Source organism: Myodes glareolus, chromosome 10, assembly GCF_982192425.1.
Source record: "Myodes glareolus chromosome 10, mMyoGla1.1, whole genome shotgun sequence".
Lineage (NCBI taxonomy): Eukaryota > Metazoa > Chordata > Mammalia > Rodentia > Cricetidae > Myodes > Myodes glareolus.
The window spans coordinates 67,647,222-67,663,082 of NC_142035.1; the positions used below are offsets into that span (position 1 = coordinate 67,647,222).

At 33.4% G+C, this 15,861-nt stretch overlaps 1 protein-coding gene across 1 annotated transcript; it reads right to left on the bottom strand.

Moving 5' to 3' along the window:
- Positions 1–14,134: 14,134 nt before the first annotated feature.
- LOC148120686 (olfactory receptor 4F3/4F16/4F29-like) lies at positions 14,135–15,070 on the bottom strand. The gene has a single exon (XM_087910882.1). The coding sequence runs from the start codon at positions 15,068–15,070 to the stop codon at positions 14,135–14,137; it is 936 nt and encodes a 311-aa protein (XP_087767008.1).
- Between the last annotated feature and the right edge of the window lie 791 nt (positions 15,071–15,861).

The following is a 15,861-nucleotide window of genomic DNA, read 5'->3' on the forward strand; positions in this document are numbered from 1 at the left end:
GGATTGAGACTTCATCATGATGAATTGTTCCTATTATGAGTATAAAATGGCCATTTCTATGTCTTCTGACTGATTTTAGTTTGAAGTCAATTTTGTTAGAAATTAGTATGGCCACACCTGTTTGTTTCTTAGGTTCATTTGCTTGAAAAACCTCTCCCAACCTTTTACTCTGAGTTGATGTCTGTGTTTATGGTTGAGGTGTGTTTCTTGTAAACAGCAGAATGTTGGATCCTGTTTTCGTATCCACTCTCTTAGTCTGTGCCTTTTTATAGGTGAATTGAGTCCATTGATATTAAGTGATAATAATGACAGTGGTTGTTGGCGTCGGTTATTTTTTTATTTTTTTTATTTTTTTGGGTAGTAGAATTTGTGTGTTTCCCTTCTTTGAGTTGTGCTTATGAAGGGTCTCTAGATGTCTGAGTTATTGTAGGCAGTGTTGGAAATGTTGGAGTCCTTAGGATGTGATTTTCCTTCTTTTACTTTTTGTAAGGCTAAATTTGTGGCTACGTATTATTTAAATTTCTTTTTATCCTGTAATATTTTGTCGAATATTCATTTATAGTGAATGATAGCTTGACTGGGTATAGTAGTCTGGGCTTGGACCCATGTTCTCTTAGTTTCTGCAGTACCTCTATCCAGGACCTTCTGGCTTTCATGGTTTCCATAGAGAAGTCTGGTGTAAGTCTGATAGGTTTACCTTTATAAGTTACTTGACCTTTTTCCTTTGCAGTTCTTAATATTCTTTCTTTAATCTGTATGTTTTGAGTTTTGATTATTATATGGTGAGGGTATTTATGACTCTTAAATTTGTTAACATTCTCTATTTTCTATATTTCTTCTTAATAAATGTCAAAGAAAATTCTTAGGACTGGTTTATTTTTCCATATGTTGATATTTAACTCTTCCTATAATAGCTATTATGTGTCTGTACTTTTGATGTTAAAGGCCATACTTTAACCCATACATGTTTATCAGTTAACAATTTTAAAGGTAGCATACGTCATACCTTTATAAGACCTACAACCATTGTGTTCTATGTATGCACAACCTGAATGACCTGTGATGTACTTCATAATATCTTTTAATATTTTTCTTAGAAGCGTTGTTTATGTTATTGTTTACTTCGGAGATTGGAAGAAGGTTATTCTGTGTTTTCCGTTGCTACAAACAAATCATACTCCCATAAATTCATGGCTATATTAACAACAAATGCCTTTAATTTTTCGATTTGTCATCCCAGCCCTATACACTAGAGCCGTGGTATTGTACTTTGTTATTTGAGACTTTGTACTTGAGATAAAGTTTCATTTCATTGAATCTGAATGTTTATCTACTAAAGAGACAAATCTGTATGTTAATATTTTGGCAAAATTACTGTTGTATCTGCTTCAGTGTCTATTAAACCTTCAATTTCAATGTCATTTATTTGTATTTTTAACTCTTGTCTATGATAATTTATAGCAGCTTGTGAAAATGCTTGTTTTCTGCTCTTTTCTTATTTTTTTCCTACTGAAGCTATTCTGTCCCTGATTACATTCAGAGTAGAGTTTTTTATCTTTTTAAATAATAGGCATTGGAATTTTAATTTTTTCTGTGGATGAGTTTCTCCAATGATTGGATCATATTTCATAGTGGGACCTATGTGATTTTCCTCAGGGTATTTTTTGGCAGCAAAGGGCTACTTTGCTGATCCCTTTTTGACATGAATTTCTTAATCCAATACTGGACTTGTCACACTTCTACATACTATAAAAGTTTGAATATTTTTTATTATCTTTATGAAACACCTTGTTTCTGACAATATCTTGCTTACAGTCCCTTTTCAAATGACCTTACCTAACACAATTAAAACATATGGCATTTTCATTTTTCTTTAAGATTTAAGAAATATCTTTTTTTCTGTAGGAGTAGCATCATACAGAATACATTCATCTATTTTTGCTGATCTTATTTTAAAGGTATAATAACTCTTTTGCACTCAGAATTATTTTCAAAAACTAAAAATTTGATTAATATTTTTCTAAATTCTCAATCTGATTCTATTCTTCTAGCTGCTGTTGATCTTTGCAAAAAAAATCAGTGAATGCTTATTTTGGGCCTTGTATAAATTTAGTAAATGACTTAGACTTTTTTTTAGCTGATTTTTCAAACTTGTTCCAAGCTTTTAAATCTGCTAATTGACATTGCTACACAGTGTAATCATCAAGTTCAAGCTGCCTTTATATCTTGGCATCTTGACTTTCACCTAGGCTTAATCTTGGGAAATATTAATACTTGTTGTCCTCTTTTATTGTTCTTTGTGTCTGGTTTCCTCTTTCCACAATATTTGCCATATTAACTGAGGAGCACCTTGAAATATTGCTGTTGCAAAATCTTTTCAGTCCTGGGGGATAATTCTGTTTTGAGTTGGCCATGAATTTAACATCTCCACAAAGGGTTAGTGCATACTATGTGAAAGGAACTCTTTCTCATATCTCCTCAAATATTTTATTTATACAGGATTCTATTTAACATCTTAATAATCTTGGGGATGCCTATCATCTCCTGGTAGTTTTTTTAAAGATAACTGGATAACTAAGGTTGGTTTTCTAACAAATTTTTGACATCCTTCTTCAGTTTCATCATGCCATGAGTAGTGTAGTAGGCCCTTGTCTAAATTCCTTAGTCTGTGTCTGAATATACAATAGTGAAGCAGAAAAATCTTAGATTACAAGTGTGTGTTAGGGATAAGACACATCATGATTAGAAACAGGTTTTCCAGTAAATGATATAAAATCAGGGTTCCCTGTGTGATCAAATATCCTGAAACATGTGTTTATGTGTGTGTGTGTATATGTGTATTAGTATTTGTGTGTATGTGTGTTTATCTGTGTTTGTGCATATGTATTTCTGTGTGTTTGAATGTATATATATGTGAGTGGGTTTGTGTGCCTTTACTTTATTTTCTTTATTGATCACAAAGTCCTTGGCAGTCTCTAATGACATTGTATTTTTTTTAAGGGGAGTAAAGAAAAGATTTGCATAGAAAAAATTCTGTCTTCCAATTATTGGGGGACTCAAATTAAAAAAAACGTAGAGTTATTTATGTGATCCACTGTGTTCAACAGAGCAGATTTAAAACCAGTTATTGATAGAACATGAAAAATAAACATAATTAGTGATAGCAATGTGAATCCCCACTCATGCTTGTGCTTTTTTCTATTGGCTACATCTATGAGAGTAGAACACTGAACTTCAGTTAAAATGGAAGTGTAGTGATCAGAAGATCACACAAAACAAGGTGTACATAGAAAGGCAGCTCATATATATATATATGATATATATATATATATACATACATATATTTTCTCGAAATCCAAATTATGTAGGCTGGTTTATCTGGTATATACTTCTTGTGTGTGTTCAATTTTCTATGGATGTCAGATACACATATTGAGTTCCCTTACAACATTTAAGTAATTTCTCAGAATAATACAAAAGGACCCATTTATTTTCTACAAAGATAGAGTATACACATGGATGTATAACATAAACAATGGTGATGAAAACAACAAAACAACGTTTATTAAATAACTATTCTGCAAAATGTACTCTGTTTAACACATTATCTCACTTTAATGTCACGCAATTCCTGCTGTGGGCTGACCTTGACAAAAACACCTCTTGCCAGGGTATAGGCATGGGGATTTAGAAATATTAGTAAGGAATATAAAGACACATGTGAAAATGATAAAACAGAAACCATATAACAGTACCAGGTGGGAATTTCAGTGAATACTGAAATCATCCGTGTTTATTTTTCCATATGCTTTTATACCCAATATAAAAGGGGGGAAGAATATAACAAACTATTTCATTAACATGTTCTAAAGAAAACACCAACAGTAATTGTTTTAACACTTTGAGGCACCAAGTCATTAGCATTCTGTGTTTTAGTCAATGAAGCTACCCTAGACCAATTATACTGAAGATAGCCACTCCCCAGGTAACCTCATATTACAAAAGAAGGAGAAGAAGTATACCTGCATATTCCGGCCATCTGTTAGTATGGAATGGATATACTTGTGTGAGTCATCTTCATGTCAAAAGAACCAAGTGAACACATTCTGAGTTGGTATGTGGAGCTACATTTGTCAAGCATTTTGAGCAACCTCCAAACTCTCAAGACTATCAGACAAGGTGGAAATAATCTTATATATTTAAGCCTCTACAATTCCTCCATTTTTATTAATTTTAATAAACCCTGTGATTCTGCAACAGGACAAATTATTATGTCTTCTATAGGTGAACACTTTCCTGTTTTCCAGACTTGTCCATCTTCGGTACATGTATTCCAATCATACATTTCTATGTCTTATGCACCTGGGAGGAAAAAAAATCAAACCCATCTTTGACTGCTGACATCTGTAAACAAAGGGTTAAGAGAGAAAGTACTTCTGGGTTGTGCATCTCTGAGTCAAGTTTCTTTCAAGAGAGTTCATTTGCAATTAGATAATGCTTTGTGAAAATACATGCTCCTGTGGCTACCTGATTCTGTGTTAATGTGGGAGGTTGAAGACATGTCTGTGTGTTTTCACAGGATGAGAATCAAATGAGATGGCTTCCAGAACATCTAGTTTGATGCATCCAGAAGAAGGGTGCCAGCCCTGCTGACATCACAGCTGCTAATATCCTTTCCCTGGTAAGAGGAGTTTTTTGTCGAGGTCTGTTCCTGACAAATTATCAGTGTTCTTTTATTAGATAGATTTTGTACCTTGGGACATGGAATTTTAGAGGAATATACGGTTAAAGTTAATATTTGTATCCATAACTAAAGGATTGAGTAATCTACATTTCTAATTATCAAACTGTGTTGTTCATAGGCACAGTCTTTAATTATATTTTGTGGATTTTCCAAAGAGATCTATAAATTAAACATTATTCAATTTCTTTGTTCCTTAAATTATATAAACACATGATCTCATTTTGTTCTTATTTTTCTTTGCTTCTATTTTTATAAATTGGAAAATCTAAAAGAAATGGGCATTTTTAATATACTACATATCAAAGGTAAATCAATAACAGATATGTAATTAAACAAGACCTACAATCCATAGTGTTATAGAAGTAGTGATTAAAAAACAGGATCTACCACAAAAAACAGGATCAATTTTTTGAAGAGCAGACTTCTACCAGATATCAAAGAAGAATTAACACTAATACTCCTCAAATTATTCTACAAGTAGAAACATAAAGAATATTGTCAATTCTTTTTAAGAAGACACACTTACCCTAATATTTAAACCACATAAATGCTCAATAAAGAAAGAATTATGTACTAATATTTCTTATGAACATAGATATAAAATTCTCAATAATAATTTTTAAACTGAATGTAAAAATCATGTAAATATATAAATCATATCATCATGTATAGAAACTGGAAGATATAAACCACATGATCATCTTTTTAGATACAGAATGAGGTCTTTGAGATCCAATGCCCCTTTATAGTAATTGTCTTGAGAAGACGAGGCATAAAAGGGACATAGTGAGACATAATTAAGGTGATTTACCATAAGTCTAGAGTCCATATGAACCTAAATGGAATGAAAATCAAGGCATTTTCCGTAAATTAAGGAACAAGACATAGTTTTCCATCTCTCCATACCTATTCAGTATAGTAATTGAAGTCTAAGCTAGACCAATAAGGCAACCAAAAGAGCTCAAAGGAGTTAAATAGAAAGGGATAAAGTTAAGTATCTATTTGCAGATGATCTTATGATACACATAATTACATCTAAAAAGCCAGACTACTACATCTGATAAACACTTTCACCAAAGTAGCAGTGTATAAAATTAATACAAAACCAAAATCAAAACGAAACAAAAACATGTAATCTTCCTATATGCAAGTAATAAATTACCTGAGGAAAAATTCAGGGAAACAATACCTTTCATAGTAGCCCCAAAGTATCTTGGCCTAGTCCTAAATAAACAGTGAAAGACTTAAATAATAAAAAATTAAGATATTGAAGAAAGAAGTGCAGAAAATATCAGAAAATAGAAAGATCTCTTATGCTGCTGTAGGTATCAACATCCCTTACCTCAAATCATATTACAAATGTATAATGATTCAAACAGCAAAGTATTGGCATAAGAATAGTCCTATTGAACAATGGAGTCAAATTGAAGACCTGGACATAAATCTACACACCCATGAACACTTGATTTCTTATAAAGACGTAAAAATCCATGCTTTGAAAATCTGGCGAATTGGATAGGTACATGAAGAGTGAAAATAAATCCACCCCATTACCCTACAAAAATCTCAACTTCAAATTGTTGAAAGACACCAGCAGAAGAAAAAACTATACTGAACCTGACTAAAGAGAAGTTAGGAAAAGCCTTGAATTCATTGGAACAAGAAAAGGCTTTTTTAATAGGACACAAAGAACTTGGACACTAAGAAAAAGCATAAATAAATGGAACTTTGTGAAACTGAAAATATTCTGCATGGCAAAGAACACCATCATTTGAACAAAAAAGAACTCAGAATTGGTGTGGGAGAATTGTCTGTATTCTGTCAATCATGTATTTTAGTAAAACGCTGATTGGCCAGACAGGAAGTAGAGGTGATACAATGAGAACAGGAGAATTCTGTGAAGCAAGAAGCTCCCTCTCCCATTCCTGCCCAGATCACCAAAGAAGCAACATGTGAGCTGACAGCTGAAAAAGGTACCAAGCCATATGGCTAACATAGATCAGAATAATGGGTTAATATAAGCTATAAGAGTTAACAAGAAGCCTGAGCTAATGGGCCAATCAGTTTATAATCTTATGCAGTCCTGTGTGTGATTTCTTTGGGGCTTGCCGGCTGTGGGTAGCTGGGCGGGACAGATACCCCAACAAGCTGGCCCCTTCATGTTACACAGAGTTAGAAAATATTTTCACAAACTACACACAGAATAAGTGATTAATTTGTTTAATATCTAGGGAATTAAATGAAACTGAGTATCAAGAAAACAAACACAATAAAAATGGGAGAGGGACAGAGATGTAAAATGAGAGTTTATCTCAATAAAATTAAAAAAATGATTCCTAAAAATTGTAGGTAAATGGATAGACCTAAAATAATTATCCTGAGTTAGATAACCCAGCCTCCCCCCACAAAAAAAGCTTAGAGTACATTCACTTATACATATATGTTAGCTCCTAAGTCTTTGATAAGCAAGCTACAATCTGTGTAACCACAGATATTAGTTATAGAGTAAGGGGATAGTAATGGTGGGAGGATCTCTTTAGGAAGAGGAAACCAGATATTGATTGGTAGATTAATGCCACAAGTGGTGTGCCACTTTTGCCTTAGTATGTCTTACTGGTAGAAGGAAGAGCTTGTACGTGGGTGGGGTTTCATTACTCCTTTTAAAGTGTGTAGAGTTACTTTCAGTACCATGAGAATTAATCTGTAGGGGGAAAGGCTCTAGGCAGATAACAAATTGACTTCTCTATCTTCAATCATTCTATAGGTGTTGCCTTCATCAATAGTATCTTATCATAAATTTGAGTATAGGAAGCATTAACTTTCACAATAGTCAGGGTTGTTTGAAAGTTCTCATAAGACCTCTTTGGCCAATGACTCAATAGATATAGCCAGTTCCTGAGACTGGAAATCTTATTTGGGGTAACAGATGTCCAGATGGGATTTGACATACTCCTAATTTGGTAAATTCATTTAGATTGCTTCATATATGCATATACTTTAGAACACTTCTTCTGCATTTTCTTTCTTTACAAGCCCTCTAATGGTCCTTAGATGTAGGTGTCTCTCCAACCATATTCTCTCTTGATCCCTCCACATTTTATCCTCCCATTCCTGTCCCTTTCTTTACTCATCTATAGCTCTTTATTATATTTCAAATTTTTTTGGTAAACCATCATTGCTTTTTATTCCTTCAAGTATATTTTCCTTTCTATAGACACTTTTAGTGAAAATAATTATAATTCTTAGTATTATTTTATTGACATTATTGCAGAGTTTCTTGTTGTTTATCATTTCTTTATTGCTAATTCCTTGAAATTTGCCTTTTTTTGTCTATAAGTTTTGTGTTTCTCTTCTATCAACAACAAAGGACATCACAACAAAATCCACAGAATCAAACAGTCTGGCTTCACAGAAGCTCACAGAGACTGAATGCACAAGGGAGCCTGCATGGTACTAACCTAGGTCCTCTGAATATATGTAACAGTTGTGTAGCTTGGTCTTCTTATGGGACTCATATTAGTTGCAGCAAGAGCTGCCTTTGACTCTTTTGCTGGCATTTGGAGCTCTTCCTCATATTGAGTTGCCTTGCCCAGTCATAATACAAGGTGAGGTGCTTATTCTTTCTCCAATTTGATAAGCCATGTTTTGTCAATATCTTCGGTAGCACTGCCCTTTCCAAAATAGAAACAAAAGAGTAGAGACGGGGTTGGAAAGTGAGTATGGCTGGAGATCAGGAAGATGGGTGAGAGGGGAAACTGTTGTCTTCATGTAAAATAATTAAATAAATAATAAATAACCATAAAAACAAAAGTAAAATGAATAAAATTGAATCACTAAACCAAAATATAAGGTTACTTTGGGATATGGAATAAGAGTATTTTGTCAAGCATCCATGACTCTAAACCTATGAATTCTGCTTGAAAGGAGGTACCGAAACTTAGTTATTAATTGCCAAATTACATAAATGTCTCCAAAATTAAGACAAAGACGGGATATTATAAATAGCAAGATAATTTTAGCAATTAACCAGTAAAAGTCTGTACTAGTTAGTTACACATGGAAGATGACATAAACATAGATGATGCAAATATTCTTTTTTTTTTTCCAAGCCAAACTGTATCCAGCTTTATTAAAGACACTTTCCATAAACAATCATGGTTTTCCAGGCAAAACATGGGCAGACAATCAGTAACAGTATACAAGAACTTCCAAACTCCCTTCTTGTATCAACTACCAAAATCAGAAAGCCACTATAAAACCCGGTGAGTCTTCATTGGATGCTCTGAAAAGGGGGAGGAGCTTAGAGTGAGGGCTGACATTTCACATTGAGGATGTTGTTTCACAACTTTTCACAAGCCGACCCTGACTTTCAGGAAATGAAATGAAAATGGCAGAAGTATCAATCTGCAGATCCACAATCTTCTGTAAAAGGAACCACTGCGCTTTTGAGGACACTCAGTGATATCGCTGCAAAGTCCAGATTGCCCAACAGACTGGCAAAACCAATTTTGGGGATCAGGTTCCAACAGGTCTCTGGTCTTAAGGGAGTTAAGTCTATGTTGATGCTACAGGGGGAGGAGAATATAAAAACGAACTTAGTTCTCCCACACAAGGCATGTTGTGCCATGGTGGCCACATATGTCAACATGTCCCCAGGACGTCTCTCCTGGGAGCCAAGAGGAGTCTTTCAAAATTATCAGGGAAAGATGTTTTCCATCATGAACCATCATTCATCCAGCTTGGGGAGACACTGCTAGTGACACATGTTCCTCCCCACCCAAAACAATGAAGTGTTCTGTGTGCTAACAACATAGCTTAAAAAAAAAGGTAAAACAAAATTCTGCATTTTTATAAAACTTGATAAAAAATAGTATTTCAAACTGTACAGTCACCAGAAGTACACAGTTATCAAAAATGCACACATTTCACTTGGCGGCAAATATTCTTAAAATAATCTAATATTTTTGAAGCTCTGAATAAACTAAGAAATCAAACCATAGTAATAAACACATCTCAGAGTTACAAAACTATCCATTCCCAGAGGACTAATCTATGGACTAACAACAGAATTGCTGGACAGTAGTAGAAATGTGATAGAATAATATAACATAACAACATAAAATTTGAAGAAATAAACAGTGTGTTCAAGAAACAAAAATATATACAATAGCTTAGAATGTGCCACAATCTTTTAATATTTAAACAATAATGATTTTATCAAAAATGAAGATGCAAATGGACAACTTTTTAAAACACAATTCAAATTATAGTCACACCAGGAAGCTTAATACATTAAATGCCCCTTTATACACTAATACATATTGCCAGCCTAATCTAGTAGGAATTAAATGATTATTATTGTTATCCTTTTTAATATGAGTTGCTATAGTTTATCACAATGTTCATAATTTTCTCATTAAAAATAAAATGTAACCTAGTCTATGCATAGAAACATTTTGCATTTTCTAGAGGAAGAAATTTCAATATCTAACCCAATGTAACATTCTGGCATAAACAGTAAATAATTTTTATCTATCATACATATTTGTTATTATATTAAGAGTCCTAAGGCTTTTTAGGTAGAAAGCAATAGTTGAATTATAACGAGATAGCTATGGTTCAGACATTGCTTTGAAAATTATGATCTTATATTCGGAAAGAAATGAGGTGGAACTGTCAAAACATTATATGTATTAATTTGAAATATTAATACTTTGAAGAATATTTGAATTCCTCTCAACTCAGTTCCTTCCCTGAGGAAAGAAATCAAAGGCTACAAATTAATTTATTTGACATCATTCATGTAGGTAAACTGAGGTAGAAACACAAAGATGTAAAAGAAGATCATTAATAACAAATACAAAAAACAAGATGAGGGTGGTATGACCTAATGCTAGAAGACCAAAGAAAGGTGCTCTTCTTACCATCAGGCATAGATTCTACTCTTGGTATCTTTGAAGAATGAGAAACACATGGAGTTTTATTCCTTTTCCAATTCATCACTGTCTGTTATGACTAAGGGTACACAGGTTCAAATGGTTCTTATGTGTAAGTGCAGAAACACAGACAATTAGTATATCTGGGAATAGCATTTAATATCTATTTTATTTTTAATTTTCTCTAGAAATACATATTTAGCTAAAATACAAAAAATACTATGACACACTCTTAACTATTTATTTATATTGTTTACTTAGGTGGTTTTTCTCAGTCTCCCAAAACAATTTATTGATCAGATAAACCATTTTAGATTTCTTTGATGGTTTGCTTTGAGTTTCACCTGCTTACATTACTGTACTTGGAAATGGGTATTTCATAACACAAGATAAAATATATGACCCATAAGAAGTCAATTTTCTTTGCATCTGATTTAGATATATTAGTTTTCCTTACCAAATGTGGAACATATAGAGTATGACTGTATAGATGATATAACATGTTTAGATAAAACACAACCTCTTCCATTTCTACTCTAATTTTCTTAGTTGCTTTTTAAGGGCCATGGGAAAATACCTATGACCAATACAGTGTGTAGTGAAAAACAATTATTTTGGGTCTTAGAGTTTAATAGCGTTAGAGTCCATTGTTCTTATGGCAGGAAGCTTGACCATAGACAGGCAAATAATGTTGGAGCCGTGCCTGATAACTCACGTCACCCATAAGTAAGTGTGTGTGTGTGTGTGTGTGTGTGTGTGAGAGAGAGAGAGAGAGAGAGAGAGAGAGAGAGAGAGAGAGAGAGTTAAGTGGGAATGGCATGGACGTTCAAAGCTCAAAGCTTCCTCCTAGTGACATATATCCTCCAAATAGGCCCTATCTCCCTATCCTTGATAAATAGTTCAACTAATTACGCATCAAACATTAAAATATGTAAGCCTATGGTAGACATTTTTCACCCAAACTACCATATCCAAATACTTGGGTGTTACATGATCTGACAATATGATAATGGAAGAAAACACTTAGTCCAACTTCAGTCCCAAAGTCTTTCACAATCTTAACAGAGTTTAAAAGTTTGAAGTCTCTTTTGAGACCCTAAAAATTTTCTTAATTTTAACCACCTCAGAAATCAACTAGTGGAAATTAGTTACTTCTTCGACAGGGTAGGTTTCAGAGATTAAACTCAGATCCTCTGTTTTGGCTTCAACTCCAATACCTGAAAAATCATATTGTCACCTTCTATTGTACTTCTTGAAAGGCACAATAGAGGAAATTTCATTGAATTGCTAAAATTTAACTAAAGTTGTGTTATGAAAAGATCACATGAGTAAGTACTTATTTTACAATCTAACTGCATAGTTTTGCAAGTAGTCCTCAAGGTGTTCTGTTGTTTGTGGGCAGGGGAAAACAAGTAATGCGTGGATTTCAAATCACTTGTACAATAAGAAGAGGACAGAAATTAAGAAAAAAAAACTGAAGAAGTGAGAAGTGCTCGGAGATGCTATCTTGTTGGCATAATACCAATGTAATTATAATTTCAAGGCTGCCTACTGTGGCATGAAGGTAATAGTAGTTAATTGTAGATCCATGAGTAGGCTATGTAGTCCTAAACCGCATTCCTGAAATGTGAGTTCCTAATGGTTTTGGTAAGACACAACATCTTCTCTGTTGTGACTCACTGATGAACTCACCATTCATCAGAGATAGTTACAGAATGATGGGCACAAACATTACATGGTTAATACCAGTGCATCACTAAGTAAAACAAAATACATAAATGAAGAAAGGGACACCTGTGTATTTACATGGGAAAATATAAGGAGGGGGGGACCTAAGACACCAAGTATAGTTGTCAGACACTATCAACTTTTGTCGATATTGTGAAAGAACATATTAACAAAAGAAATACAGTTACTTCATATTGTTGACAGTTAAATACCAACTTTCTACCTGTAGTTTTAGTTTAGAACATTAATTTTCAAGAATTATTAAGCACATATAACTAGAAACTTAGAAATTTTCTATTTTTCTCTAATCTACTCTTGTTGACCACAGCTTTACTATTTTCCTGTTTATTCAACTATTTAAATCTTTGTATATATTTAAAGCCCACATTACAGCTTTTTGTGTCTGACTTTACATTTAGCATTATGTTCTTCACATTAACCAATGGCTTTATGTTCCTCTTTTTAAAGTCTTAACAACATGGCATAGAACTTATTCCTTATATACTGTGTAATCCACCTATTTGTTTTATATGTAATAGTATTTCATTCGTCACATGTGTATCATACATATGCCTTGACCTAGTAATCATTTAAAAATATTTACACAGGAATCACTTTTCATGTTGACCATGAAATACATGATAGTCTTTCTTTAATTTCTAGAATGTTGAAATCCTTCAGATTATTATCAACATTGACTTTACAAGTGTCTATTTATACCAACAATCTAAGAATTCCTTTTTACATATTTTTACCCTAAAATTGTGTATCATTTTGATACATATCTGAGAAGTTATAAATATCTTATAAGTTATAAGCTATTATGGCATTATGGTTTTAGATTTCATTGTCACATTTTATATTCCATTTTGATTTAAGGATTATTCTCTCTGAATTTGTGGTTAAACCATGTTATTGGATAAGTAACTTTCTTTTGCTAATTTTATTCTAACACATAGTTAAAGTGGAAAAGTTTGACATGTAGTTCTATAAGTTACATAGCCTTTAGATGATTATAGACAATTTACTTGATGGTTACCTTTAGTGAATTAACCATCAACCAACCCTGTTTGACCCCTTTTCCAGGTTTTCTAAAGTGCACAACAGAAAATTTTCTTGGAAGCAGATTGGACATATCAAAGAAATAATGTGCATTAACAAAATAAAGAAGCATACTGGATATATTATATTACAATGAAACCCTTCTAGATTATAGCAACTACATAGACACCTTTAGGGAAGAGTCAGTAGAAGCTAATAATGTGTTAATTTTCCATTGATGACCATAAAATTTCTTCTAAATAAGCTGTTTATATTCAAATATAAACTCCGTGGATGTTTTGAGAGAACCCAACCTAAATAATTTGAGACACTAAACATAAGTATGAAAGCATTCATTGTGATTGTACATTTATTTACCTAAACAAATTTGAAGCTAATTTTTGAACATTATAGAATGCCATTGTAATCTTTGTTGTGTTTAGATTTTCACAAAGGTAGAAAAAATCACATTTATGTAGCCATAGTGCTTTTTAAAAAGAAGTATGTACTGATATATTCGAATTTCTCAAAGGAACAGAAGCAAGGCATTAATGGTTTGTTGGAAGGGATATAGACTGTGAGGTAGGTGACATGTGCAATTGGCAAGATTAATGAGAAAGTTCCTCAGTGAAATTTTCCAGTGTATATTTGGATGTATACTTTTAGAGCTTCCACACCAGATTAGTCAGCAATATTTATCATGACCAGTCACTTTGCACAATCTTTTGATTGATTCCCTTATATCTTTGTTCCTAAGTGTATAAATGACAGGATTCAGAGCAGGTGTGATGGCAAAGTCAACAATAAACAGGTATTTGTCAATTGATGATGTGGGGAAAGGCCACACATATATAAACATGCATGGAGTGAAAAAAAGAATAACCACAGTGATGTGTGTTGACAGAGTGACAAGTGCCTTTGATAAATCCCCTGAAGACCTTTTCCAGACTGTTACCAAAATGAACATATAGGAGAGGAGAAGCAGGAAGAAGGCCCCCATGCTTATGAAGCCACTGTTGGCAGCAACAACAAGCTCAAACTTGTCTCCATCAGCACATGCTAGTTGTATAATCCGAGGAAAGTCACAGTAAAAGCTGTCTACTTTGTTAGGACCACAAAAAGGCAGATTTATAACAAAAGAGAACTGGGCCAGGGCATGGACCACACCAGTGACCCAGCTAGTGACTACAAATAAAATGCATAATTTAGGGCTCATGATTCTCAAGTAGTGTAGAGGCTTACAGATGGCTGTGTACCTGTCAAATGCCATGACTATAAGTAACACCAACTCCCCTCCTCCAATAATATGGATAAAACAGGCCTGAGTCATACAGCTGTGGAAAGAAATTACTTTGCGTTCTTTCAGAAGATCTGAGATCATCTTGGGAACTGTGATAGAAGAAAGTCCTACATCAATGAGGGACAGGTTGGCCAGAAGAAAGTACATAGGAGACTGTAAGTGGGAGTCAGTAATTACCAAAAAGACAATAAGAAGATTTCCTAAGATGATGCTTAAATAGAGCAAAGAAAAAGTGGATATGAGAAAAATTTTAGTTTTCCAGGAACCAGAGAGTCCCACCAACACAAACTCAAAAACTACAGTGTCGTTTGTTTGATCCATTGACTGGAACAGGGAGGTACCTGTTGATAGAAAATGATCAAGTTTTCATCTGTGAGTTATATGTCTTACCATTGATTATAATTATTTATTCTATTTACTGTATTGGTCACAATAAGAGATATACGAATAACATTTGGGAAGGATAATATAATGATCAGGACATCACACATCAAGAGATTGGAAGATAATAACAAAAAAGAGATGAAAACTAGCTTATTTCTTTAGTTGTAGTGCATATAATGCTAAGACAGGAGAACCATAGACTCCAGGGATAAATAACGACCTCCTTTAATATAGAAAATTCTTAAGTATAAGAAAGTTGCTAACAAAGTTAATGGTTAAAAATGGGCTACTTTCATTGATTTTTACAGAAGCAGGTATATTTTGTTCTGTTTTGTTTTGCCTAGACTTTGAAGGTTGCCTTTATGTTCCCATCACCTCCCTCCATGAGTCCCCACTCAGGAGACAATATTTTTAATTTCACGTTAATACTTTGAAAATGACCTACAAAGTATTCCTACCTGCCTTTCTTACTTTGTTGTGAATATCAATATTTTCTTGACTAACTAAGCATTTCTCCTGCTGTATCTGTCATTTTTTTTGTTAGTTTGTTTTGTTTTTCTTTATTTTTCACAGTTTTCTGTGGAGGACAGATACACAGATTGAGGTCATTCACAACATTTTAATATTTACTCACAGTAATACAGGCTTTTAATTATTTATCCATGTATTACTTCCTACAATAATAGAGTGTTCACCTGGAAGACAACTATAATTATTAATGGTAATAT